Raw genomic sequence first — 26,748 nt, forward strand, 5'->3', positions numbered from 1 at the left:
TCAGTATTTCTTTTTTCTCTCTCTTCTTATGGGATGGTGATTTGTCTTTTTTCCGATCTCTTGCTTTCTTCTTCACTCTCTTGTTTTTTGAGGGAAAAATCCACGCGCTAGATTTATCTTCTTTCCCCAGCTCTTTGGTTATTGGGCCCACTTAATTTAAGTTTTTTTTTTTTGGAGTGTTTGGAGTCTTTGTGGGACTCAAACAGCTGGTTACCAGGAGTTTCTCTTGAGAGTACAATCGTGTGGCATGGTCTCTGCAGGTTGCAGCAAATTAGCGACAAAGATAGCTCGATAGCAATAGGACACTGACAACGCAAACACTAAGTCAATATTTTTTTTTCTTATTCTTACTATCTTTTTTTTTCTCCAATAAATGTTTTTTCTTTCTTTTAAATTTTCGTTATTTATTAGAATAGTTCTTAATTGATGTTTAATCTAACGAGATTCTTGTATTGCTTTATTTATATAAATTTATATTGTTGTGGTTTGTGAAGTATGAATCAAATATACAATTTATTATTAAACTAAATAATATTACTAAGATTTTCAAATTAGAATTGCATCGTAGTACTACACGTGATTACAGTTATTTGATCTCTTATTTAGAGAAATGTTTGTGTTTGAAAATAAGAATGATGTAATCGCGAATCAATTGCAAAATATGATATTATGTTATATTGTATTATATTATATTCCTTCAAAAAGAATTGTATTATATTAAGTTGCTATTGAAATTACAAAAATACCATAATATGAAATAAGTTGTCCAATATCAAATGTGGGAGAATACTTTCTCGTGTAGTGTGTACTGTACACCAGCTGATGTTTTAGGTTGTTCACTTTTTCTTTTTCATAGTTGGATATAGTCATATAAAAGCAACAAGCTAGAATAAATCCTAAATTTGTGTTTACACAAACTTTCAGATCTTGCTTATATTATACGATCATATAGATCTCCTGGCCGCAAAATTAATTAATAAGAGCTCATTTTGTCTTTGGTAAGTTAAAAAGCATTGGTTGTAGACAAAAGTTGTTCCTAAAGTGTTAAAGGTGGTAAGAATACCTCAAGAATCTTTTCGGAAAAAAAAATCCTAAAGAAGAATGAGTTTGGAAATAAAGAATTTGTCTTTGGTTAATATCTTGTACATTGAAAACCGTTCTTTTAGTAGTAGGAGGTAGACATGGACATAGGTTGGGTCGAGCCCGAGTCCACGAATGGCGGACCGTGTCGTATCGGACTTGAAATTTTCAGATTTTGTTCACGGTCCGGTCTAAACCTGCGGGCCAGGCTCGTACCTCCTGCGGGTTTGACTCTTTTTTTTTTGTGTTTTATTTTTTTTTGACAATTTTAGATGAAAAAGAAAGGAAAGGGTATTCGGCCTGTGGGCCAGCCCACGAATCATATAGGGGGGTTCGTGTCGGGATGGGTCGGAAATAAAATTTCTTGACCGTGGCAGGCCCATGGCCCACGTTGCGGACAATGGGTTGGCTTGAGTGGGCTTGTGCCGGGCCGACCCGCATGCTGGCCCGGCCCATACCACCTTTAGTAGGCGGCATCCCTTCCTAGTTTTGAGTCGGCGTTACCATTTTGTTTTGCTTCTGTTCCGCATTCTTATTTCTTCTATGTAAATAAATGACTAAGCACATTATTATAGACGAAATCAGATCTCAAATCTTGACTATAATCCCCACACGTCTTTACCAATAAAGTTAGATGACATCCACATCTATGTCATATCTTTACATAAGAAAAACTTCCTAGTTGGGTTTAGGAACATTTATGTTCATAGTAGGGCTGCATTATTTATGCCATTGATAAATATAGATGGATTATCAAATCCCTATTCTTCTTAAGTCCACTCTACAGCTTTCGTTTCATGACAATCAATTGTTTTCTACTTCTAGAATTAAAAAATTGATTATCCATGACTCACCCTGTCACACAGCTGAGTAGCTGACCTACTGTCCTACTCATCCTGCAAATCATAAATCATTAGCACCTCCTAAAGGTTCCCATATCACAATTTACACATCTTACTCAATCAAAGATCAATGCCCCCCAAAAAAATAAAATTTCTTTCAAATATTATTCCTTTGATTTTTTCTGCTTACGTACCATATAAACTATTCATTGTCAAACTATATTATATATCAAAATTTCCCATACTTCTGCATAATTTCTTCTGATTTTAGTGGTTGATTTGCACTCGACTAATTCATAGTGAGCAATAACAAGAACAGGTCTTGCTCGTATTTTGTTTTTTTCTTCAAATCATTATAGTAGTTTATAATCTACTTTCTTTTGTCCCTTCATCTTTAATTTGGGTTCTTTTTTTGTGGGTATTTCCCCAAATTCTTATTGATTTGAGAAAAATTAAAGACATGAAACTATGCCCAATTTGTAAAAGATTCAATCTTTTCTGTAAATTTAGGGCATACCCTTATACCAAATTCTTTGTCTCTTATGGAGAAAGAGAAGAATTCAACTGATATCATCAATGTTCAAACCCCACTTCTTCAACCTAATGGGACCCACCAACAGATTCATCAACCTATTAACAATAATCACAATAATGAGCAACAACAACAACAACAACATCAAGTTGATCATAAACAACAAGAGAATGTTGCCAATGTTGTTGTTGTTGTTGCTGCTGATGTTGATGGAGAAGAAGAAGATACCCAACTTGATAAAACCCTTAAAAAGTTGGAATTTTATCTCAGATTTTTGGGTTTTGATCAGACAACTCCATTGAGGTTTATTTTGTCTTGGATTGTGTTTTTGATTGTGGGTGTTGCAGTTCCTGTGTTAATTATTGAGCTCACCCATTGTTTGGATTGTGAAGATTATCAAGTGAAGGATTTTGAGTATGAAATTCTTACCTCACATCTTCTTCTTGGTGGTGTTTCTTTGATTTGTGTGGCCTACAATATTAATAAAAGAGGGTTTCGGAAATTCTTGTTTGTTGATCGGTATAGGGGGCATACCTCCCGTTTCAAGGATCAATATATCAAAAAGATTAAGGTAAATTTATCATTAAGATTTGTGCTAATATTGTCTGCATTTTGGGTTTTTATGTTTATGAAGTTGGGTTGTTATTGTAATATCTATTCATTGATGATACTTGTTAGTGTATTTGTTGGAAAATTGTTTAACTATGAGCTTGTAATCAGGGTATATGAATGGTTGCTGCAAGACAGATACAATATATTGATGAGCATTTTCTTAGACTTTGTGTTTCATTTCGTTTAAGAACTTGAATGTTATTGATGAGCATTTTCTTAGACTTTGTGTTTCGTTTCGTTTAAGAACTTGAATGTCATAACACGTCATCTCCGTCTCTCCTCCCGCTTCCCAACAATTTACGAATGTATGTATAAGGGGCCTTGGGGGATATCCAATTTTGTTGGAAAGTCGTTCAAATGAAGGAAGGGGAATATACTGGTTATAGAATCAAGAAGAGGACAAATTTCTGCTACTTTTAGCGAATTGAGGATCACTTCTCAAGCAGAACCTCGTGTAGATCTGGCCATAAGCAAAGCCTGAGGTCTAGAAGTATGCAGGCATGCAGCCTTGGCTCTAACTTGTGAGAAACAGTAGAATGAGTGCTTTTACTATTGTACAGAACAAACATACCTAGTTGTTATTTGATAAATTGTAGTTTTAAAAGATTTCTTAATCACAAAGTCGATGGCACTGATGATCTTGTCTATGATAGCGTGTGCTTTAGAATGGTGAGTAAAAGAAGATGTTTCAAGTGTACCGACTTCATTATACCTATCTAATCACGGGACTTTTCCATGTATGTCTAATGGGTACTAGCTACCACCTTATTTCAGGCAGCAGTGGTAGTCTCAGTCACTTACTTACAGCCATCAGCCTTGATTTTTTCTGATGCATTTGCTGTCAATGAAAATGTGATTCAATCTAAGTGGCAATGTTGGTTGGAGGAAAATCGTAGCCAGTCCTAGTTTAATGCAAGTTTGAGGGGGTAAATTCCTAGTTCCTACAGATTGAAGGTCCACGTAATTTGGCTAGTTAAGTGGGGAGCTATTCTTAAGTATAGGTGACCAACACTATTTTGTAAAATTGTACTCTTATAAGAGCACATGGCCTCACCAACACGACTGCCTACCATGAGACTTGTGTCATTGTCTGGTAGCTAGTCTCTGCTATTTTGTGAAGAGCATATCAGACATGTTCTGGTTCTCGCTTCGATTTTTTCACTTTATCTGATACCAGCAGTATTATGGAACACCTCATGTAGGTAATGCAGCAGGAAACCAACGTAAAAAAGACAAGCCACATTTGGCTGGAGCCAAAGTTCTCAGCAATTCCAAGTGCATGTATTTGAAATTAATTGATTTTTACTTTGTTTGTTTTGACAAGTAGTATATAGCTCATCACATTGTTCTTTACGTATATCTCATGCTGGTAAAAATAGAAATCTATACTGCTATGACAATCCTTGACTTCTTTTGACACAATCAATGATTTTTAATATTTCCTTAGACCTTTTTTTTTTACTGACTCCTCATTATGTCATAGATAATGCTCTGAACCTTATCCTTATATTATATGTCCCTCATAAGAGCTTGTCTTAATTCCTCAGGGTTCCTATCGCCTGCTGTTACGGTCGTTGCTTCCTTGTTGCATCTTGAAGGCGGTTCATGAGATCATGCGCATGATATATGTGCAAAACCAATCTTGGTGGCTGGCTATTTTCAATGCCGTCGTATTAGTAGCATCTTGGACATACCTAAGTGTGATAACTCTGGCAGCCTGCATTCTCTTTCATTTAGCCTGCAATTTGCAAGTTATCCATTTCAATGATTATGCAAAACTCTTGGACAAAGAATCCAGTATTATGGCTTTGATGGATGAGCACATGCGATTAAGGGAGTACCTCTCCAAAATCAGCCATAGATTTCGAATATATCTTATCTTGGTCTTCCTGTTTGTCACTGCTAGCCTATGTATGACGCTGGTACAGATCACGGGTGTTAATGGAAGAGTTACTTTTCTAAATGGTGGAAATTTTGCTGTAAGTCAGACTACAATTCAACTTTTTGTCCTAATAATATTTAGTGTTTGTTTATTACAGAATATGAGATATGACCAAATGTATAGTGATTCTTGCTTGTAGTCTTACTTCTATAACATCATATGGAACTTCCGATGATTTATAATCCTGATCATGATCTATGGGTGCCCGCCTAATTGGGTGGGACTTACATTACTACACAAAACTACAAACAGAATTCCCTTGACAGTGAAAAGATACAAACAGTATCTCACTTGAACTCTCTACCAGTCTACCTTTAGTTATTGTTGATATTGTGAAGTAAGGTGAAAGGATTTTGTCATGTAAATAAAGTTTCCACTTGATTAGAGCAAGTTGTCAAGATTTAAAACTTTGTTAACTTCTGAAGCAAAACCAAACCAGAAATAATGAGTTAGCTTAACAAAGATTAAGAAATTATTCTTCTGCCATTTCCTTCTTTTCTATATCTTTTAAGAACTTTTTCCTTTCTGCTCCTCCTGGTTTTAGGTGACTTCGATTGTCCAAGTTGCTGAGACAATTCTTTGCTTGCATGCTGGTACAAAAATTTCCTCCAGAGCCCAGGGAATTGGTGCAGTGGCATGTAGATGGCATGCATTATTAACTTGCAAGTCCCTTGAAGGAAGACGTTCAATTTCAATGGGCTCATTATCTTCAAATTATTCTGGGAGTGAATCGAGTTTGCTAGATGAAAATTCAATTGTTAGCCACTCGCAATTTGCTTCTGTTTCTTCATATAACAAGAGACAGTCTTTTGGTAAGTTTTTGTTCATTTATTGCTTATTATTTTATTATCTGTTTCACGTGTTGTTCTGCCATATAAGGTATCAGCATGCTTATAGTAGTATAGATACTTTATACTTTTGGAGTTTTGGGTTAGACCAATGAACATGCCTTATCTCAGTGCTGCTCGAGCATAGTTTTTATTTTTTGGGTAGATCAATGAACCATCCTCCCATTCCTGATTGTCTGTAACAAATTTATTATAAAGAGACCTTTTCTTATGGCTTATTCTCCGAACATCCTTCTATTTGAAATGTGTTGAAGTTATATTCTTGTTAACTACTACACCCTATATGTGGATAGCTGGATTGTTGAATGGCAGACGAACAAATTCCTATTAGAATCAGTGGAAAATGAACCTTGAGGTGCGCTGAATATTTAACAGACCAAACCATCAATATCCAGTAAGGTAGTAACTGTGGAAACACGTGCTGCTCTTATCAATCATCATTGACGTCTTCTGTATCGCTCAATACAAAAGTAGTCAGGACAAGAGACATCATATTTGTCTTATCTGGGACAACTTGGTTTACTTGTACCACGAACCAGAGACCTTAGATGCATGGTCAAGACTTTGAAATGTTTTGTGTGCTATTTGCAAGAAGGATGTCCTGATGAAAACAATAAAAACATTATTGTTTGAATTGTTTCTAAAACAACATATATAAGATGGATAATTGGATATGCATACTGCTAGACTAGTCTTGCTATTTATTTTTTCAGAGGGGGTATACCAGACTAAAAATGTTTGGAATCTGTGTATTGGATGTTCTGTAGCATTGTTGATTACCCTATTCAGAATCCTTTTCAAGCTCTACTGCTTTCCATCAGATTCGTCCTAATTTCTACAGATTGTAGGTCAGCATGGATATTGTCTGTGGAGTTCCTTGTCATTTTTTTTTTTGTGTGTTTTTTTTTCTTTGCTCTTTAAGAAGAAAAATGTACTAGATGATGCACCAGTTAGGGTAACGTTGGGGGACGCAAAAATGACTTCGATAGAGGGCATCAAAAATGGTATAAAGAAATTAGGTTTGGAGGATCATATACCACTTAACAGAAGGGAGTGGAAGCAGAACAACCACTGAAGATAAATTATGACTGGGTTTAGGCATTGTTGTTATTGAATGTAGAAATTAGAAGGAAATTCATTAGAGCGCCACCCCGATGCATTTTTTTTACAAATGAGAACACACCCAGGATCACTGACATGTAACATCTATGCCAATGAAAATATATTCTGGAGCAGAGTTACCAAGATCAGCCAAGCTTGCCTTGTATTTGTTTCATATTTGGACTATAATTTTGTTTCCGTTGTCTCAAATTCAAATTTATATGATCCAAACTGTAAGAGGCTTTTGGAAAATTTCTTTTCTTGTATATAAGGTGCCTGATTTTTGCTGTCTAATTCAAGTGCAACTTGTGCTCATTATACTAAGTGGCAATTGCAGTGATGTATTTGCAGACGAATCCTGGAGGGTTAACCTTGTATGGATGGACGGTGGATCGGTCGCTTTTGTCCACAATTTTTGCGGTCGAGCTCTCACTGGTTTTGTTTGTATTAGGTCAAACCATTGTTTTCTCTTCCCCATCAGAGTGACACTTTTTCGGGTACTACAGTGTTCCACCATGGATTACTATCAGCTACGCAGATGATGTTTTGTTCTGATTAATTGCTTCACGGTTTAAAGGTCTGTTATCATACTTGGAAAAAAACCTTATAGCAAACTTCATTTCAAGACTGCTTTTTGTTTGCTCCCTCGGATTCTTACCGCCATTGCGTGCTATATTTTGGTGCACGAGGCGGATCCAACCTAATTGCTGATTACACTGAGTGCAGCCTTCCATCTTGTATATTTTGTACCTCGTAGTATATTCGTTTGTATATAAATTTTTTGAACAATGAACATTAAATTGGTTTCCCCAACTGGAACTATATTGTAAGATGTAAAAGTGACTATTGTATACTTGAGTGAATGTGAATAAATATGATCATGGATGCTGTTTGTAACCTTTTGTTTTTTTTGTTCTTATAGCATCTTCATCTTTGTGTGACCAGGATTTTCTTTTCTTGTGACAAATGCTGTGAGTGCAGTTTGATCTTTCTGTGAGTATATTGTTTTGCATAGTTAAATTTAGTCAATTATTTCATTTTTCCTTATCTGAAAGGCATTGCTGAAAATTGATTTGGGGGTGAACTTTACTATTTTTGGTTCTTTGCACTTGCATTAATCTTCAATATACATCTAGATATTAAAATCTAAGTACGCAATAATTTAAGTTATGATATTGATATATTCAAAATATGCATTAGTTATTTGATCTAATAATAAAACATATTACCGATTTTTTTTTCTTCCAAACATTTTCCAAAAAATAAACATAAAGTATTATGTTATTTTCCTTCTTACATTGGTAAGAAAAAGTGTCCCGTTAAACGAAGACCTTGAGCAAGTTAACACGGCCCAACTTAACAATAATGTCCCTTCGGGGTGATGGGGCGAGGAAGAGCGAATTAATCACTCCTTGTCATGTTTCTAATGGGGCATGATCGTATAATCTCAAGTTGTGAGATACACACCTTATAACTAGACAAATTCTCAGTAAATTTACGTAAAATCTGCTACTTGATTAGCTCATTAATATTGCGTCCACTCCTCCCTCTCTATAGAAGTTTCATTGGACCACATCCAAAATTGAGTCCTACACTTTGTATGTTTATGGAAAATTGCTCAAACAAACATTCCAATCTGTTTTATTTTGACCTTTGATCACTTCTGGTTTTACTTTCCCCATCTGTAAGCTAAATCTTGAAACTTTGGACCATCTATCATTGCAATTCTCAATCAGCTCTTGAACACATATTTGAACAATTTTGTAAAAAACAGAGCAACTCTAGTGAAAAATACCTTTTCTGATCCTCTATGGTCCATTTGAAAAGTATGAAACTCACTCATTTATCATAATAAGCAAGCATTCTTCATGTTTTCTTATCTTGCAATTTACATTTCCATTCAATGGAACTTTCGGCATTGTTTTTAATTACTTTTCTTCTGCATTTATATCCATATTCAAACATTCATGTCATCAGACAACTATAAGGCATAAGCTCCTCTTTTAGTGGGTTTTTTAGCTAGATGTTACATGAAGTTATAGCTTTGCAAAATGACCTGCGATATGTTCTTTGAAAAGGTTTATTATTAGTAGCAATTGAAGTGGATAATTTTAGTCACTAATCTAGAACAAAGCCTTTTCAACTCCATGACAAAGTCTTAGGAAAGGTAGTATGACGATTCGGAACAACAATTAGTCAAACAAGGAGTTATAAAAATTATGTAAAAAGTAGTCAAGTATTTATATAATTTAACTTTAAAACTCAAGTATTGATGAAAAAAATACTCAAAAAGTTGAGAATAAGAAGTTAAAAGTTAAGGTCAGACTGTCTGACACAAGACTAGCTTTCAAACGTAAATCTAGTTAACAAAATCTATTTGCTTAAATCGAGCAACAACTTAGATAACAAATGTTGGTCACCTTGTTGCTTCTGTTATGAATATATCTTGTACTCGCCTCCACCAAGTTAGATGAACCCATTTAGGAGGATAGAGTTTAAAGAAGGCTATCTGGCTATTTAAAACCACAAATTGCTAGCATTAATCCCATTCAATAACCAAAAGGAGATATAATCTTAGTCTTAATCATCAAATTTGCTGTTATAATAAACCAATTTCAGTGAAATAGTTTACACCCTAGTACTAAAAACAACAACAAGAAACAAGTCTTCCCCAAGTTACATTTCTACAAGTAAAACACTATGTGGAAACAAACACACCATCCTTGTGCAGGAGAGCACGAGTCCATGCTATCCTTCTCTGTATCGTTCCAATTTTATCAGATGTCTCGGAAGACAAAAGATGAGAACATGGGTGACCTGACATAACAAGAATGAAACATAGCTCAAACACGGCGGTTACTAGCAACAACTATAGCTCTCCGCGCCATAGCTCTCAAGTTATCTCGGGCTGAGCTAGACCCTCTATAGATATCCATGAATTCTTCTCTCTGTAACCTCAATGCCAATGCAGCATCTTCATCTTGGTTTGGCACTCCTCTTCTAGTGCTCAAACTAGCTTCTTCTAATCTTCTTGAACTTCTAATTCTTCTGCTCAAATGCAGACTGTTATTATTACTGTTAACTTGATTATTACTAGCACTAATCCTCCTTTCTGGGCTCTTCTTGTGCCGATCAGCTACTCTACTATTTGCAGCTGCAGCTGCAGCTGCCTTCCTCGACTCGATTTCTTCCGGGAATAAAAGCTGAATCGTGTTCCAAAGGACTGTGTTTATAGTGCAGGATCTTCCATTACTGCATAATTTGTTATCAAGTTTATACACATTTAGTAAAACCATGTAATAGCTAACATCAATCATTTTCACTACTAAATTTCTACTACACTACTTTGTTTATTACCTGATGAGTTGCCTACATTTTGGACATCTTTTGCCACATTTATCAGCTGCAGATTTCAAGCAGTTCTTACAAAAACTGCAAATTACAAAACTTTATGTCACATTCAAAGTGCAACTTCTTTTTCCTAATTCTCAAATCTTTCTTACAAAGTGCATAAATTTCATGAAGTGTGTGTTTTTTTTTTTGTTTTGTCACTTTTGCAACTAGAAATTTGAAGTTTACCTGTGCCCACAAGGAGTAGTGCTTGGTTCATAACAGATATCCAAACAAATCTGCATAAATAATAACAATCCCATTATATTAAATCAATCAAAGATCTATATAATTGTTTTTTTTGAACTAATTGAGTTTATGGGAGATTAATTAACAATAATCAGAGAGTTTTGAACACTTACAGCACATGAAAGTTCATCTCTAAGACGATCCATACATGCAAGTGTTGAAGAACTTGAGCAATTATCAGATTTTTTCTCCTGCTCTTTTTCTTTGGGTAATTCTTCCAAATTTTTTGGTAAATCATTTTTACCCTTCTCAGCCTCTGCACATTACAAAATCCCTCAAAACAATAAGTAAAAATCAAAACCAATCTCCAGATATAATGATTATTGAAAAACCCTTCTATAATTCCATCAATTGAAAATCAAAAAAAAGGAGCACCCATCAATTAATTCTCAAAGAAAAACAATTTCACCCATTAAAATTTCACCATTTTCAAAAAAATCATCAACTTTCAGTAAAACCCCACAAAAAAGAAGGGCAAAAGAAATTACCTTTATTGTTAGTGTTCTTAGATTCATCTTCTTCTTCATCATCAAGGTTAAGAACTGCAATAGGAATCGAATTCGGGCGAATTCGTCTTCTCTTCTTTTTAGAACTGATGGAAGAAGATTTGATGGATAAATCAGATCTTTTCTTGTCTCTTAAGTTTCTTTCAGGAGTATCTTCAACAACAAGAGAAGCAAGCATGAGGGCTTCTTCATCCCAACCCGCCATTGCTGCAACTGATTTGAATCTTGGGCTGAACATACTCATATTATTGTTGTGATTTCCAGAAAAATTGATAGTATTTTGTATTCTTTTTTTTTTTTGATGGGTTTATCTTGTTTTTTGGGGTTTGATTTGAGTACTGTGTTACAATTGAAGGTTCGTCCAGAAGAAGCAGGGGAGAGAGAAAGCAAGATAGAAAGAAGAAGGAGAAATTTTGAATTCTGAGACGTTTAGGACAAGTTTTTTGCTAACGGTCGAATTTTTTTAGGTAAATTGACTATTTTACCCCCAACTCTCATTTTCTCACCATCTATATAAAATGAGTCTTTTATCTGGACCGGATCGGAATTTAGACCAAATCGAAGTTCCATATAAAATCCCAATTCTGGATTTTTGATCCGAATCAATCGATCAGAATTTAAAAAATGTTTGAAAGTTAGAAATTTAAGAACCTACTATTTATTACTTTTAGAATTATTGTCATTAAAATTAATGTACCCCATTTATAAATATCTTTAAATCAAATAAAGAAAGATTTTTTTAAATAAAAAATATAGATTATGATCCAACATGTTCAAAACAGAATCGGACAAAAAAAAATTCATTCAGTCTGGATCCAAAAATTACGGTCCAACAGGTTTCATTACATTTTGGTCCAGTATTGGATCGGTACACACCCCTACTTGTAGTAGACTAGTATTGGGTAGAAGTTGTGATATGTTACAAGTAGTAATAGTATCCCGTAACAGTGCTTTAAGAAAAATCTTCATTGCATCGGTCTTAAACTTATTTATATTGTATTGTTTATGTCAGATCATGAGTTACGTGTATATTGTTTTTGGGTCAAGTGAATTTTCTGACACACAGTAGCTATCTAACGTAAACTTATAGACTCTGCTTGATAATTAGCGGATAGTTATTAGTTGTTAGCGAATTGTATCAGCTGATAGCTGGTCGTATATGATGATTTAACTAGCTGATTGTATAAGATGATTTGACTAAATCATTGTATTAGTTGTTTGCATAAAAATGTTTGGTAAGTAGCTAATAGTTGATTGATACATAATTGTGAAAAATGACTAATAAAGACATGTGCATAATCTATTGTTGTACTTTTTATTATTTATTAGTGTAATTTTCAAAAAAAAAAAATAGGACATAAATGTACTTGATCCACTCATTCCCAAACCTCTAATATCAAAAATCCTCCCCCAACTTTTAAAGAGCTTTTTGGGCCCGATCAGCTAAATAAAACCTCTCTTCACCAAACACTCAAATTAGAAGATTAAATAGTCAAATTTTCTGATATAAATTGAAACCTTTAATTTTGCCCCAAACCTCTCTTTACCAAATAAAACCATAATTATTTCCTTTAGCTTCTAGCTATATTATAATAAAATCTTCTATCGTTACATCAATAAGTAGATGGTGCATACTTCCTCCGTTCCATAATAAGTGAAATATAGGGATTGGGCACAAGATTTAATAAACATCACTTTCAAAAGCCAAAAAGTCATAAAATACCCTTTTTATTATCAAAAGGAGGAGAGAGAAAAGCAAACCACACAAGTTTGTGATGGGCACTCTTGTCATTTTGTCACTTTCTTTCATCCATTTAAGGTATGTTTCACTTATTTTGAAACGTTCTAAAATAGTAAGTGTTTCACTTATTATGGAACGGAGGAAGTACATAATTGCATATGCATTGATGCACCATCAGGAATGTGCTCACAGTTCCAGGAAAATAAGAACAATATGTACACGCATCTCAATTCTGCTTTCCTTATTCTTATTAATCCGCGTGTAGGATTCACACTAAACGAGTAGACGCACACATGTGCAGAATCTAATTTTTAGCTTTTACATTTACCACAACGAATTGAGTCAAAAGGAATTTCTTTTGGGACCCTACCGAAGACCCCATGATAAGATGAAATAACTCTATCATATCGCAACCTCTCGCAAATTAACCTATTCTCGATTTATGAGCACACTTTAATATTAGAAGGGAATAGTAAGGGAAAACTATCTCCCTAAGTGCTCCTATTGAGGATCGAACTCCCAACCTTAAAGTTGGAATGTTCTTTCCTTATTACTAGATCAAGCTTAACTAATCTATAGAATACTTCAAGAAGTACAGTATGATACAATGCTTGAAGCAATTTAACCTACTACGATTTGCTTTGTGTATAATTTAGCCTCCATTTGGTAAGGCGTCAAACGTTTTCTTGGAAAATTATTTTTCTCTATTTTCAGTTTTACATTGTTTGGTTGGCAAAAGAGTGTAAAAACCATTTTTCCTTGAAGTAAAATTACACTCCCAATGATGGAAAAACATTTTCCCTTCAAAATGAAGGAAAAACTATTTTCCTTATTTCTCTTATACACTCCTCTCACTATCTCCTTACTTTCCCTTTTATATTTCTTTCATTTTCATTTTTTTTTGTACATGAAACCAAACAACGGAAAACTAATGTTGGAATTGTATTTTCCATAGCAAATTATTTTCCATGAAAATCATTTTGCACAAAAAAATGTTCTACGCCCTACCAAACAGAGCCTTAGTTCTTATTTAGAGAGTAAATTTTGCAGTAATTCAACTAGCAACATTATTTGTGTAATTTGACTTTGATTCAGCTCATGAGCACACTTGACATATAATGCCAGAAAAGGTGAATACATTCAACAAGTTAATCACAAGATATGCTAGATTTTGCATGGCTTTTGATGAGACTCTTTCACATATCAGCGTATTATATGCCAAAGAACCAACTCAACCAAAAGTTTGACATTAACACTAACATTATCAATGGATTTAATTGGTAATATCGACATACAAATTTTAATCATAAATCTAATGTAACCCATAATATAATGTGAATATTAGTTGACATGTTATTTAAAAAGGGAAGGATCTATACAAATTATAAGAAAAACAATAAGTTAAGCCTTGGTTAGCCAAATTAGCAAAAAGATATTTGCCCTGTTGATATGATTCCCAATTGGTGAACTCACGAGCTGACGAACGTTATACAGCGACTAATTTCCGAACTCCAATGGATGTATAAGATAACTCCTTTAGCACGAAGTAAACAAACTTTGCCTAGATGTTTACAAGTAACAAAGTTGATGGATTCACATAACTTATCCTTCCAAACTTTAGCCCATTATAAGAAATCATGGAAGAGATTATTCATAAAATAACTTGGAAAGGATTTATAAACATCCTAGTAAAAAGAAGCTTGATATTGTAGAAAGAAATCCCAAAGATATAATAATTGCAAATTTAAGATTTTTAGATGTGACCCAAAAAAGAGATTTTTAAATTGTGAGCCATAGTACCAATAGCTCTTTTATAACCATATATATCTCATTTACTTTTTAAAAGTTACACCGTTAGGGAGCACACTTTCGGAACCCTCATAGAAAGATTTTCTAAATGTGTCCTCACACAGAGCCGCTCACCCAGAGGCCCAACAAGCTCCAACTCCTCCCCCCTAACATTGAAATTTCTCCTTCACTTTTTAAAAGTTACACTGTTTGCCTATCTACTTGTAATGCGCAATTATCATTAACGTATTACTTGTGAGTTGTGGGTATGACGGAATGAAGAGAGATGACACAACTGGAAACCCATCCATCATCCCCCCACCTCCCAAAAAAAAATGATCCTAGAATGTGGCGCCAAAAATATGCAGCAGGATTTTGCCCAACAAAAAAAATCAGGCCAGATAAGTAAGAAAGGTTTACTTAGTGCTTACATATTGACAAAATAACATCCACAACTGCAGAAACCCTGATCTGTAGGAGCATATCATATCCAGGAACATATGACACTAAAAATGCCCATGACAGCAAGAAGCAGCCTAAAAAACATCAAGTTGGCAAACATACTTCAGACATACAATAATTAGTTAACCGCAAAAGTCTGAGAAGAGAGCAGAATGGTGAACTCATATATCTCACTGGATGCTGAGTGCCTAACTGTTATGCTTACTGTTAAATTACAGGAAAATAGCAGTTTCGAAAATTCACGCAGGATGCATCTTATAAACTCTGAAAACCAGATTGTGTATACCGTATATCAGAAAAGCATAAAGATGCAATCCAACATGCAGAAAATTGTAGAAGAAAATCAACAGAATTCAAGTTGTGATGTTATTGAACATAGGAGGTGATAATACCTAAGAAACATTTTTCTCCCACTGATTCCATTTCTGGGGAAGTCGAGTCGTTTGGTTGATCATGTGAGGTAAAACTTCTTACAAGAAACTCGCTTACCTAAAGAGACTAGGCAAACAACTTCTGCCGTTATATAGAAAGTAAAGATTTCTAGCAAGTTGCATTACCTAAATTTTAATCGATCATACATTTCCATGGGTTTTAATTATGCAGTGGACTTCAACCTCCCATGGTTTTTATGGTCAACCAAACAAGCACTAAGTTAACTTTACAAATAAGTATAATCAGACTGTAACTATAATAGATGTAGAGCTAGCACTTACAACCTCGCAGTTGGGGGAGTTTGAATCTCATCTCCACATAACACCATGGGTGCACGGTTTACTAACAGCTTCATGCAGGTCATTATGCACAATTTACAGCCATATGCTAAAATAACTATGTGGGTTGATTCCCTATTACCTTTTCTAGACATGCTATAGTTGGGGGTTGGTTCCCCTATTCACCTTCTAGCCACATGATACAGCAACCATGTGGATTGGCTCCACTGTTCAACCTCTAGCCCACATCAGCCAGTCATTTCTCTTTAGATGGCCATGATTTTAGGATGAGTAAACAGTAGATCAACCACAAACAAGTTACTTGGAAAAACTAAAACCTGTCAGGCTGTCAACAGGGAGACAAAAAGAAGAAACAAGCACACTTGAAAATATAACACAGAATTTGGACACACAGGATAATCAACTCGATGCCTTGACAATTAAAGAAACACCAAAGAGGCAAAGAGCATCTAGTTTGACCATCTGTTCAAGAGAAAATAATCAAATCTATATTTTAGTTAGCTCATTTACTTTTAAAGATTTTAGTTTGCTCATTTACTTTTATCAACAGCCACACCGCCAAGTTGCCTAAGACATTCACAAATCTTACATTAAGAAAAAGCAATCCAAACATGTAGTCCATATGAATTTTACACAGGTCTCCTCCTAACTCTTTTTAGTCAAAAGACCAGCTCTGAACACTGGAGATTAATCTGACAAAAGCATAGTTGCAGCACCAAAAGACCAGAATTTACTAAAGGGGACCATGAGGCAAAAAATTAGCTAGCCGCAATTACGTATAACAGTGACCAGTGACCACAAAGATGAGACAGAAATAATGCCACCACCCTAACTCATTTCAGATAAATCTTTCAGATTCCATACAAAAAACCTCAACAGATGGACAAAGGTCGGCACAGGAACAAGATGCCACATAACATTTAAAAAGTTTGTTTGGAAGTACAACTACTTAACACTTAAACCCTAACATACGTGACAATAGCAATACTGATACTTCTCAAGCATTATCTCTGAAGAAGAAGCTAAACATTTGTTACCCAAGAGAGAATGACAAACAGAAACATAAGAGTCGTAAGGTACCTCTAATGGGCTCGTGCTAAAATTTTTGTGAAGAACCAAAACACAATTGGGGATTCTACCTCCTCAACTTGCTGGCTTTAATGCTGCAGTGACATTCGCAGAGAAGAGTCATAAAAGTTCAGGAGCTCTATAACAATTATTAGGCTACAAACTGAAGAGAAAACAAATCCAGATTACAGGCCTTTAATAACAGCTTCATTTTTATTTAAAATGACACTGATTATAAACACAATAATAAAAATGAAGATGCAGAAAAACTGCAGCGCACAAATTTAAGAAAACACGTGGCAATTATATTTTAAAGGTATACATGTACCTTGGCTAATCAGAAACTTCCAATACCATCTCACCCATTAACTATATAGTAATAATAAAACAGTCTCTAACTTGCAAAAACATGTATACATCTGCTAGGCAAAGGACCCTCGTTAACGCACACTCATACTACCTATCTCCAACAGCATAACATGCTAACTAAAATTTGCATATGGGAAGATAGCTTTCCAAATATCCAATAGGCTATAGCCTACTACTAGACCTGCAGAGATGATGTGAGGTTCAGCTGACTGATTACATCAAACTTAATTCTTGAGAGGGATTACCGCAGACTTAGTGTTCTTTGTCCTTGGAACTTCCAATTATGTATTTGCTATTAACTTGAGCACAAAATAGTTGCACAAGGTATAACTAAAATCATCTACTTGCTTTCCAATCCATCCATAATTAGTAATAAGGAGTAAGGACACAGGGTGAATCAGGAAAGAAAAACTGCATAACCAGATTTACACAAATAGTATACAGTAACGATATGCCGCCTACAGCCCCCCTCAAGCCCCAAAATTATCATCCACCATACCAAACACACAATTCATCCCAGAGTACCCTCAAGTATCATCCACCAACAAACCCACATATAACAGCATGACATGTATTCGCGCAGGAGATATCAGAACCAGACCCCCCCCCCCCAAATATGAATAAATCCCCAACTAACGTACACCATTATGCCTGTGTACAGCAAATAACAAATGTGCTTTAGCAGAAGCATCACACAAGAACCAGCAGAGACTCAAACCCCAATCAACTCCACAGATACTAGATAACACATTACCTCTTCTCTAATTTGTAAATTGGTCGTCAATGAAAAGCAAAGAACGTCCCCTCCGCTTTACACCAACCATCTCTTGCAAACACAATTACGAAATTAAATCATGCAGAATAAGAGGAGACAAATCCATAGTGTTTGGTATTCAAAACCAAATTCTAAAAGGAGCTGTTTACAATGTTCCAAATGGGAATACTTTACATACACATGTTTTAGCTGAATCACATCTGTCTAAAAGAAAAGCCATTATGCCACACCTTGTGATGCAAGCACTGTTATGATGCATCCTATCACCAAAGCTGGAGAATATATTTGACTGCTACAGATCAAGTGGCATAGGCAAAAAATATATATATTCCTCCACTCCTTTCACCAGACATGCCTGCTAAAAAACAGCATGAATGACATTCTCACAAGCCATTTTTTTGCAAGTTGTTTTGAATCCATCTCCCTCACCTCATGCATGTCCGTCTGTTGGCATTGACAAAATTCACGCATAACACTCAAGTCAATGGGGTATACTGGTCTAGGCTGTTATCCAAACAAGCCACCAGTCCCCAGTTCTGCTTGACGCAACTCCTTCCTGCGCTGCTCTTCCAATGGATCAGGGCTTTTCAGAACCCTACGCATACGCCTGCCAAACCCACAAATATTGATATTAGGTAATTGTAACACAAAGAATAACTAAAAGACGAAAAATCAAGAAGTTAGCAAATGTTGGAACTAAAATACCTGTCTTGCGCATGTTGAGCAGGAAATGTAGGCATGAACTCCTTTGACTTGGGAAGAGGAACTTCACGAAACCATTCATGCTTCAGAGCAGCATCCGCTGTGATACGCTGCAGCAAATGGTGAAGTGCAATCAGAGATCAACAAGGCATACTAAGCTGGATAATAACGCTGTCTACAGAAAGCAAATACCTTTTCAGGATCATAAGTTAAAAGTCTGTTCAACAAGTCAAATCCGGCATCTGAGAGAACTGGAGATCCTGTAAATGATGTTGCTGGAAACTTTTTGCGCAACTGGTTATACCTGAAAAGAACAGTTGAATAGTTAATCAATACAAAAGTATGTTCCGATGTAACTACAACTGTACCAATGAGGCCAGAAACCCAGATCAGAATCACCCAAAGCTGGAAGCCTGGGAAAAGAGCGCAAAGAATAAGAAAACCTGATGCAAAGGTATATGAAGATCAAATGGAACTTTACAAAATACTTACTGGTGCTTCACAAAATTGACCTTCACACCAGGCAACTTGGAAAAACCAGGCCAGATTGTCTCATTTGGTGTGCCAAGAATCCTGAATATCTGTATAATCAAATAAAATCTATAGAAAATTGAAAGAAAATCCACAACTAAATGAGATACAGGAGCAACTAAAAACTAGAACTAGCCCTATCTGTATGAAATTTATCAAACAGTTCTGATCATATTTTGAAGTACACAACTTCTTGATGGATGGATGTACCTTGTCAAGTTGATCGAATTCCGATTTTCCATTAAAGAGAGGCTCCTTTGATAGAAGCTCGGCCATAATGCAACCAAGTGACCACATATCAATGGCGGTTGAATACTCTTTTGCCCCCAACAAAAGCTCCGGCGCTCTGCAAAGTAAAATAAGAGGCATAAATGAAGTGTTAACCCTTGGACAAGTCGATTATCACCCATCCCTAAACATCCAAAGCGCACAGACAATATGCTCGGAGCACAAAACAAATTCTCAGAAAAATGGCTGAGATAACAGTTTTAAGAGTGTGACAATATAAATTATATCATAATCAACAGTCACAGATACTAGAGAACAAAAATCGGGATACTACAGTCCAGGTTTTCCATAGACAGGTCAGCTAAATAAGAGAAATAGGACATGCATAGGAAATTCCAAAATTCAAAAGATAGAACATGAAACAAACAAAAACAAAAGAATAATCAACTAAATAAAAGATAAGCTATACAAATTGACAAATATAAGTACTCACAAAAAGTGAAATTTTGCTGCTCACCTGTACCAAAGTGTGACAACCAAATGAGTATATGGCTTCAATGGACTTCCATATTGACGAGCCAACCCAAAGTCACATATCTTCAACTCACCCTGGTTGTTCATAAGCAAATTTGATGTCTTTAAATCACGATGAAGAACCCAATTATCATGAAGATACTTAATACCATCTAATAACTGGAGCATGAGGCATTTAACTTCACTTTGACTAAATGGCTGCTTCATAGTCTCCATGAGCCCTTTGAGATCATGTTCCATGTATTCCATCACCATAAAGATGCTATCAAGGTTGCTTCCAACAACTACTTCCTTGACATCGACAATTGACAGGTGGTGCAGTGACAAAAGAATGTTAATTTCCCTCAAAGAAGTCAACGGAAAGCCCTCCCTTTCCTTCTCCATCTTTACCTTTTTCAGTGCTACAATTTCTCCAGTTTTCTTATCTTTAGCTCTGTAAACTACACCATAAGTTCCTTCATCTATCTTATTCAGTCTTTCAAACTCATCCACACTTCTACAACCCTGAAGCATATTCACTGTTCTTTTAGGAGCAGCTGGAGGTTCAGGTGTTAAACGAGAATCATCTTCATCTTCTGAATCAGATCTTCTGGGGCTGAGGCTAGAGTCACTGTCATCGTATCTATTATCTACCTCCATATAATCCTCCCTATTCTGATCATCTCGAAAACTACGGTCTCCACTGGAAGGTCTACTTCGCATGCTTCCATCTGAATCCGTTGATCTTCCCTTAGCTATATCGGAAACCTCTCTAACAACATCACCAGCTTCTGGGCTAGATGACTTCTTGCTCCTCCTACTATCTAAAAACTCGGAAGAAGGCATCTTTCGCCTCCGTTTCTGCATGTTCTCATCCTCATATATTTGACCTTCATCAGCCGAAGAGTTAGCATCACCTGCCCACCTTGAGGCTGATATGTGCCTAGTTGGTATGTAATCGTCATCGTCTACCTGTTCAGCCTCCGCCTTATTCCCCCACTGTCGCTCCTGAGAAGGTGACAATTGCTGGTCCGCAGGAGACCGAGATACGATATCATCTAAATGACCATGTTCCATAGGAACATCAGCAGGAGAAGCTTCCAGTTCAGTTTGAGGCTCATCAATTTTATCAGGAGATACCTCCTTGTTCTCCACAGGAATCGTGATAGGTGACTGCTTGTACGATTTGTGGAGTTGCGGAGAAAAGGAAGAGTTAATCTCCACACCTACACTTCTCGCTGCATCTTTGATGGCTTTGTCATCCCTATCCCACACTATAGGAGAAAACTTCCTTTTTTTAGTAACAATAGGGGAGGATTGAGCCCCGTTATCTATCTTTGACACTTCACCATCCTTAACCAACCGTGCCTCTGACTCGATAGCACCCTCAGACCCATCCTCACTCGACAACTCACCAGGCTCACGGTCTGCAATCCTGTTTGAATACCCACATCTCCTGGGCCCACCTGCTCCTCCAACATCACCCCCACTTCCACCTGAATCACTTCTACTGGATGACGACCGATAACCTCCATTAGCAAGCTCCCTCTCTTTAATATCCCTCTGTCTAACCCTAGCTCTATCTCTACCCCTTAATAGCTCCCGATCCCTAATCTGATTACCATTGTTAATCCTATTACATTCGACCTTCGTGTAAGCTAAATCTCGTCTTGAAACATCATAATCCATGCTACGGTCCTTAAATTCAGTTTCATGGTGTCCCCCACGCTTTCCCGCTGCCATAAAATCAAGCAAAGATATCTCCTCGGTCGAAAAACAATTCCAATTACACTCCAATACTCAAAAACCTAATTCTATATCTTCAGAGATCACCAATTCAAAGGAGAACAAAAATAAAAAGTAACAATTCTTTTTTTTGTTTATTTTTGTTATTGCTGAATATAAACAAATTGAACTTCCTATAACAAAAACCCTAAAAATCAAAATTTCCACCAACTTGCAGCCATAGATCTAAGAAAACAAATCGAAAGATACACACACAAAAAAAAGGAAACAATTAATAGCAAAAGCAGACCTTTTGCAGCGAATTCGATGCCTCTGAATCTTGAAAAACTCGTTCGTCGTCGAGCAATGAATTAAAATCAATCAAAAGTAAGGGGTTTACGTTTAATCGTGGTTAGAAGAAAACCCTAGAAATTGAGATTGATTTTCACCGAATAAAAACCCTAGAAATTGAGATTGATTTTCACCGAATAAAGAAAACCCTAGCAAAATTCATCAAAATCTCGCAGATAAGAGTGATGATGGAGATTGATGGAGCGAAGGAGAGAGAAAAAGAATTTGGGGGGTAAAAAATGGAGATAGAAAGAGTTATCGAAGATAGAGAAGGAAAAACGAAGGATGTTTGAATTGAGTCGACACTTCTTCTGTGAAAAGTGTGTGATGCTACCTTTTGGTGTTTTGATTCCAATTATTGGGCAAATTTTTTGGGTTTTTTTAGGTATATTTAATATTTTGCATCCAAAATAAAAGTTTCCTTTTTTTTATTTATGGAAAAAATAATTGATGTAGAATCTTTATGATTTTATTCAACAATTTATATCTTCGAAAAAAAATGTGTATGGATTAAAGAATGACCTAGATGTGTTTTGTTTTAGTTAGAGCTGATCAACTTCAGCTCGGCCCGGTCTGGCCCAATTTTTGGGCGGGTTTAGGCAAAACTTTTTGGCCCGCAGTCGGCCAATCCGGCCTAATTTTTTGGCTTTGGGCAAGTAAAAAATGACTTGTTAGTCTATATTTTGACATGGTCCGATTTTGGCTCGAAAAGCCTGCTCATTTATGGGTAATTTTTAGACGCGGTCCGACCCGACCCATGATCATCTCTAGTTTCAGTTGGACTAAATTTGGTTGAATTGGAGTAAACTTGGTTAAAAGCAAAAATTAATTAGCAAGAATAATAAGTAGCTTACCTATGTGAACCCTACCTTAACCTATATTCTATCTTTACGCCTCTCCTCTTTTTTCTCCTTTGCATTTGTTAGGGGTTGTCATAGATTTTTCACAGTCATGATGAGCCCTTTTTTTCCTCTTGTTTTCAATTTTTAGTTTATTTTCTTGTTTTATTGAATAAATTGGTCTTTCCTCATTAGAGTATCTCTACCCTTGCTATGGGAATTTGTGTCTTTTTCATTGTGGAGGTCTCTTTCTCACTTATGGGAGTTATGAGTCTTATTTATTGCTTTGTATGTATGAAAAATTGTTTATTGGTTGAAGTTCAAGATTATCAACATAAAGGTATTGGAAGCTCGGATTGATTAAGCAAATAGGAGGGGTTTGCGCTATTTTGATCGATTTGGTTCATTGTAGTTTCATCAAAAACAGGTTTGATTATATATTCTTTTCTTCATTATCTATTATAGATGTCGTCTGATCTTCAGTTAGTTAATAAAATTTCTCTTAAAAAAATAAATGTTAATGAGATTAGATGAGATGAACTAAAACGTAACAAAATTGAACTAAATCGAATATAATAGTAGGAGTAATAATATTATTATTATCATTTTATTGGATTATTATCATTATTTTATTATATGATTATAAACATTATTAATATAGGAGTTTTTGATTTATATCACTTATTCTTTACCACGTTTAAAACTTTACCACGTTATACTTTTTTCTTCGAATTTTACCGTATTATGTGATATTAGTATAACTCACTAAAATGATCAGCTTTAATTAATTTCCGAAGGATTTTAAGTGAAATGGGACCTAATTGTCGGAATATTTCTTTAATAGATATATGACCTTTTAAAGTGAATCGACCATAGATGTGACTAATAGTGTCAAAATTTATCTTCCTAAATATAATCAAATAGTAAATAGGGCGGAAAAAAAGTTGAACCAGAATACTCATTAACGAAAGAAACTTAAAGTAATGTATACATAAGCAATAAATTACATTCGAATCACGTCTGGTATAAAGGATTAAGGACCATCGAGGGACTACTTATGAGCGAGGCCAAAGCTATGAATCAGCTTCATAAAACATGTGAGCCGAAAAAATATATTCAACACACAATTCTAACAAATACCATATCAATTTGTAGCCCAATGGTTGTGTCATGGAAAAAAGTGGGAGATTAATTCTTATCGTTTATTTTTGTTGTGGGGTTTTATGCATTTTATAATTTTATCGTAGTTTTATGGAATGCTTGTTCGAGCAATTTTCCACAAACATACCAAGTGTAGAAGCATTTTTTTGAGGTGAAGTGTAAGAGGCAATTATGGATGTGAAATCCAATTAGACTTTTATTGAGAGGAATAAAGAAGTGGACGCGACATTAATGAGCTATCCATGTAGCAGCTTTACTATAAAGTCACTAAGGACGTGCCTACTTATAAGGTGCGTATATCATAACTTAACATTACGAGATCAGGCCCCATCAATTAGAAACACTTTCGGAGTAAGGATTCAGCCTACCCTTCCTCGCCCCATCACCACAAGGGGTCTTAGTGTTAACTTAGGTCAGATTAACTTGCGTAGGATTTGATCCAACAAGACATTTTTCCTTACCAACCTAGCAAGGTAAATATCATAATACTTTATTTGTATGTTTGGAGAGTGCATGGAAGAAAAAATACATTTTGAATATATCAAATTCATAATTTACATAAGTGCGTTCTTAGATTTTAATGGTTAGGGGTAAATTGGAGATTTTAACCCAAGTGCAAAGAACCCAAAATATTAAAGTTCACCCCCAAATGCAATTTTAGACATGCCTTCTTGAAAATTTTGACTAAATTTAAGTTAGCTAACCATCAATATGAGGGTTGTGGCCCATGAAAAAATATATACTCACAAGACGCACTTCGTTAGCACATTTTAGCGCAATATATAACTTCCCAAGATCAAATCCTGCATCACATCATTTGTCACAAGAAAATAAGATCCTGATCTCACAAAGAACAGTAACTATGAATTATAAGAGCATAAAAAAAAGTAGAAAGAACATCCATGATTTTATTCACATTCACTCAAGTATACAAGAGTCACTATTACATCTTACAATGTTCCAGCAAGGGAAACCACCTAATATTCATTTTTCAAAAAAATTATCTACAAATGAATATATTGTCTTTTTATTTTTTTATTTTTATGGAGAAAGATAGAATCACATTTTTTTTATTTTTTTATTTTTATGGAGAAAGATAATAACTTAAAACTATAACTAATACATTAAAAAAAATTATAAATGTTAGTTCTATTTTGAAAATAATAGAAACACATATTACAACTAATGAAACAAAGAGTACTTAAAAATTAGTACAATTGTTCACGACGATTTCTTATAAAGAAACTTGATATTCTTTCCTTTTAAAATTTAAAAACACTAAACAAGAAGCGGACTTATTGACTTTAGAGCAGCATAAACACTAAATAATGCTCGTTTGTCAAATATTTAGTGACTTTAGCAACACCCAAAACTTGTTCTTCTAGATCTAGTCTTTTTGATGATTAAATGAAACACTAAGTAAGGATCACATTACAAACCCAACAAAATCACAACATTTTAAAAAGAAAATAATCAATGTCCATTTAAATCAACCCCTCAATTAGTGTTTTTTTCTACATCGATTCAAACAAAAAATCAAATGGGTAATACCACCAAAAGGACTCCCTAAATAAAAGATTTCAGAGTAACATTATATGTAAAAAGATAATAGGGTCTTTTACGAGTCGTAGGTCTGTATTGTAAACCTTATATATATTGAATGCCAGGGTTAACCTAATCAGGTTAACACAATTATTCTCCACACTTGTACATGGTATCACAGCTTAGGTTTTTCTGAATTTATTTTTCTCTCTAACGATTTTTTTTCCTTGGCCTGCTCATCGCCGCCCATCCAATGGATGCCACCGCCTCTGCCGCCGCTCTCTCTTCCGCTGCTTCTTCCTCCACGACGCACCATAGGTCTGTATTGTAAACCTTATATATATATTGAATGTCAGGATTGACCTAATCAGGTTAACACGATTATTCTCCACACTTGTACACAACATAGATGTACCATTATGAATCCAACTGATTAGCTATTACATCTTCAATTGGTTGTTGCCAAACTGACTTCTCCATGATCTGACCTTCGAGTCCTTCACCAAAAATCAAGATTTTAGAAAATTATGCAAAACAAAAACCCTAACTTTGATTCGCTGCGAGATGGAAGAAAAAGAACTAAATCAAAAAATAAAATCTACTCTCAATTTTCAGCAACAAATAAATAGAAATTAATGACAAATGAAAAACAAAAAAGAACTCAGAATACCTGGAGGTTGGAGGTTGCTGTAGTCCGAAGAAATTGAAGACTGAAGAGCATAGTAAAGGCTGCGAGAATCTACTACTGTTTGATCGTTGAACCATGTCGTCACTGGGAAATTGAATACTGAAGGGAACCGTGAACAATGGCGATAAGTGAATAATTGAAGAATTAGGGTTTGAGACCGTGTATTTGTTTGACAAATTCGACTCATTGGCAACAACATCAACCAGGGTAAGAACAACCACTAAGTAGCGAGGCTGCCGACAACGGGTCTGCAATAAGTGAGATATAAAAAGTGTTATGATCTCTGAGTTTTGAATTTTTTTCCAAATTTATGGTTGGTCTCGTGACCAACTGGGAAGAATATAACTCATTGAAGCAGCTGGCAACGACATCCGTGAGCGAAGTTAATATAACTTCGTACGGATCCAAAAAGCAATAGATTGAGCTCGTTGT

General features: G+C 35.4%; 3 protein-coding genes across 10 annotated transcripts; 1 reads left to right on the top strand and 2 right to left on the bottom strand.

Annotated features, from left to right (window-relative positions):
* Positions 1-1,854: 1,854 nt before the first annotated feature.
* Positions 1,855-7,854, top strand: LOC104897620 (hypothetical protein). Its single transcript, XM_010684545.4, has 4 exons — positions 1,855-3,025; positions 4,614-5,045; positions 5,553-5,820; positions 7,295-7,854. Exons 1-4 carry the CDS (start codon positions 2,465-2,467, stop codon positions 7,441-7,443), a joined length of 1,410 nt encoding a protein of 469 aa, XP_010682847.2. The 5' UTR covers positions 1,855-2,464; the 3' UTR covers positions 7,444-7,854.
* A 1,677-nt stretch (positions 7,855-9,531) lies between these two features.
* On the bottom strand, positions 9,532-18,391 carry LOC104897621 (uncharacterized). Its single transcript, XM_048647523.1, has 8 exons — positions 18,267-18,391; positions 18,016-18,087; positions 15,063-16,987; positions 11,085-11,188; positions 10,710-10,852; positions 10,537-10,586; positions 10,315-10,389; positions 9,532-10,209 (listed from the first exon to the last, which is right to left on the bottom strand). The coding sequence occupies exons 5-8, from the start codon at positions 10,740-10,742 to the stop codon at positions 9,801-9,803; spliced, it is 567 nt and encodes a 188-aa protein (XP_048503480.1). The 5' UTR covers positions 10,743-10,852; positions 11,085-11,188; positions 15,063-16,987; positions 18,016-18,087; positions 18,267-18,391; the 3' UTR covers positions 9,532-9,800.
* On the bottom strand, positions 18,124-22,442 carry LOC104897623 (cyclin-dependent kinase G-2). 8 transcript variants are annotated; one of them, XR_002040333.2, is made up of 7 exons: positions 20,015-22,437; positions 19,480-19,615; positions 19,231-19,319; positions 18,931-19,042; positions 18,742-18,848; positions 18,466-18,643; positions 18,124-18,391 (listed from the first exon to the last, which is right to left on the bottom strand). XR_002040333.2 is itself a non-coding variant. In XM_019250472.3 (7 exons), the coding sequence occupies exons 2-7, from the start codon at positions 21,697-21,699 to the stop codon at positions 18,544-18,546; spliced, it is 2,229 nt and encodes a 742-aa protein (XP_019106017.2). In that variant the 5' UTR covers positions 21,700-21,746; positions 22,046-22,437; the 3' UTR covers positions 18,124-18,543. The 8 variants fall into 8 exon arrangements, 3 of the variants coding, with proteins under 3 accessions (XP_019106017.2, XP_010682849.2, XP_019106018.2); XM_019250472.3 differs by having other exon boundaries at positions 18,124-18,643; positions 20,015-21,746; positions 22,046-22,437; XM_010684547.3 differs by having other exon boundaries at positions 18,124-18,643.
* Positions 22,443-26,748: the final 4,306 nt, after the last annotated feature.

This window comes from Beta vulgaris, chromosome 6 (genome assembly GCF_026745355.1).
Source record: "Beta vulgaris subsp. vulgaris cultivar EL10 chromosome 6, EL10.2, whole genome shotgun sequence".
In the NCBI taxonomy this organism is placed as follows: Eukaryota; Viridiplantae; Streptophyta; class Magnoliopsida; order Caryophyllales; family Amaranthaceae; genus Beta; species Beta vulgaris.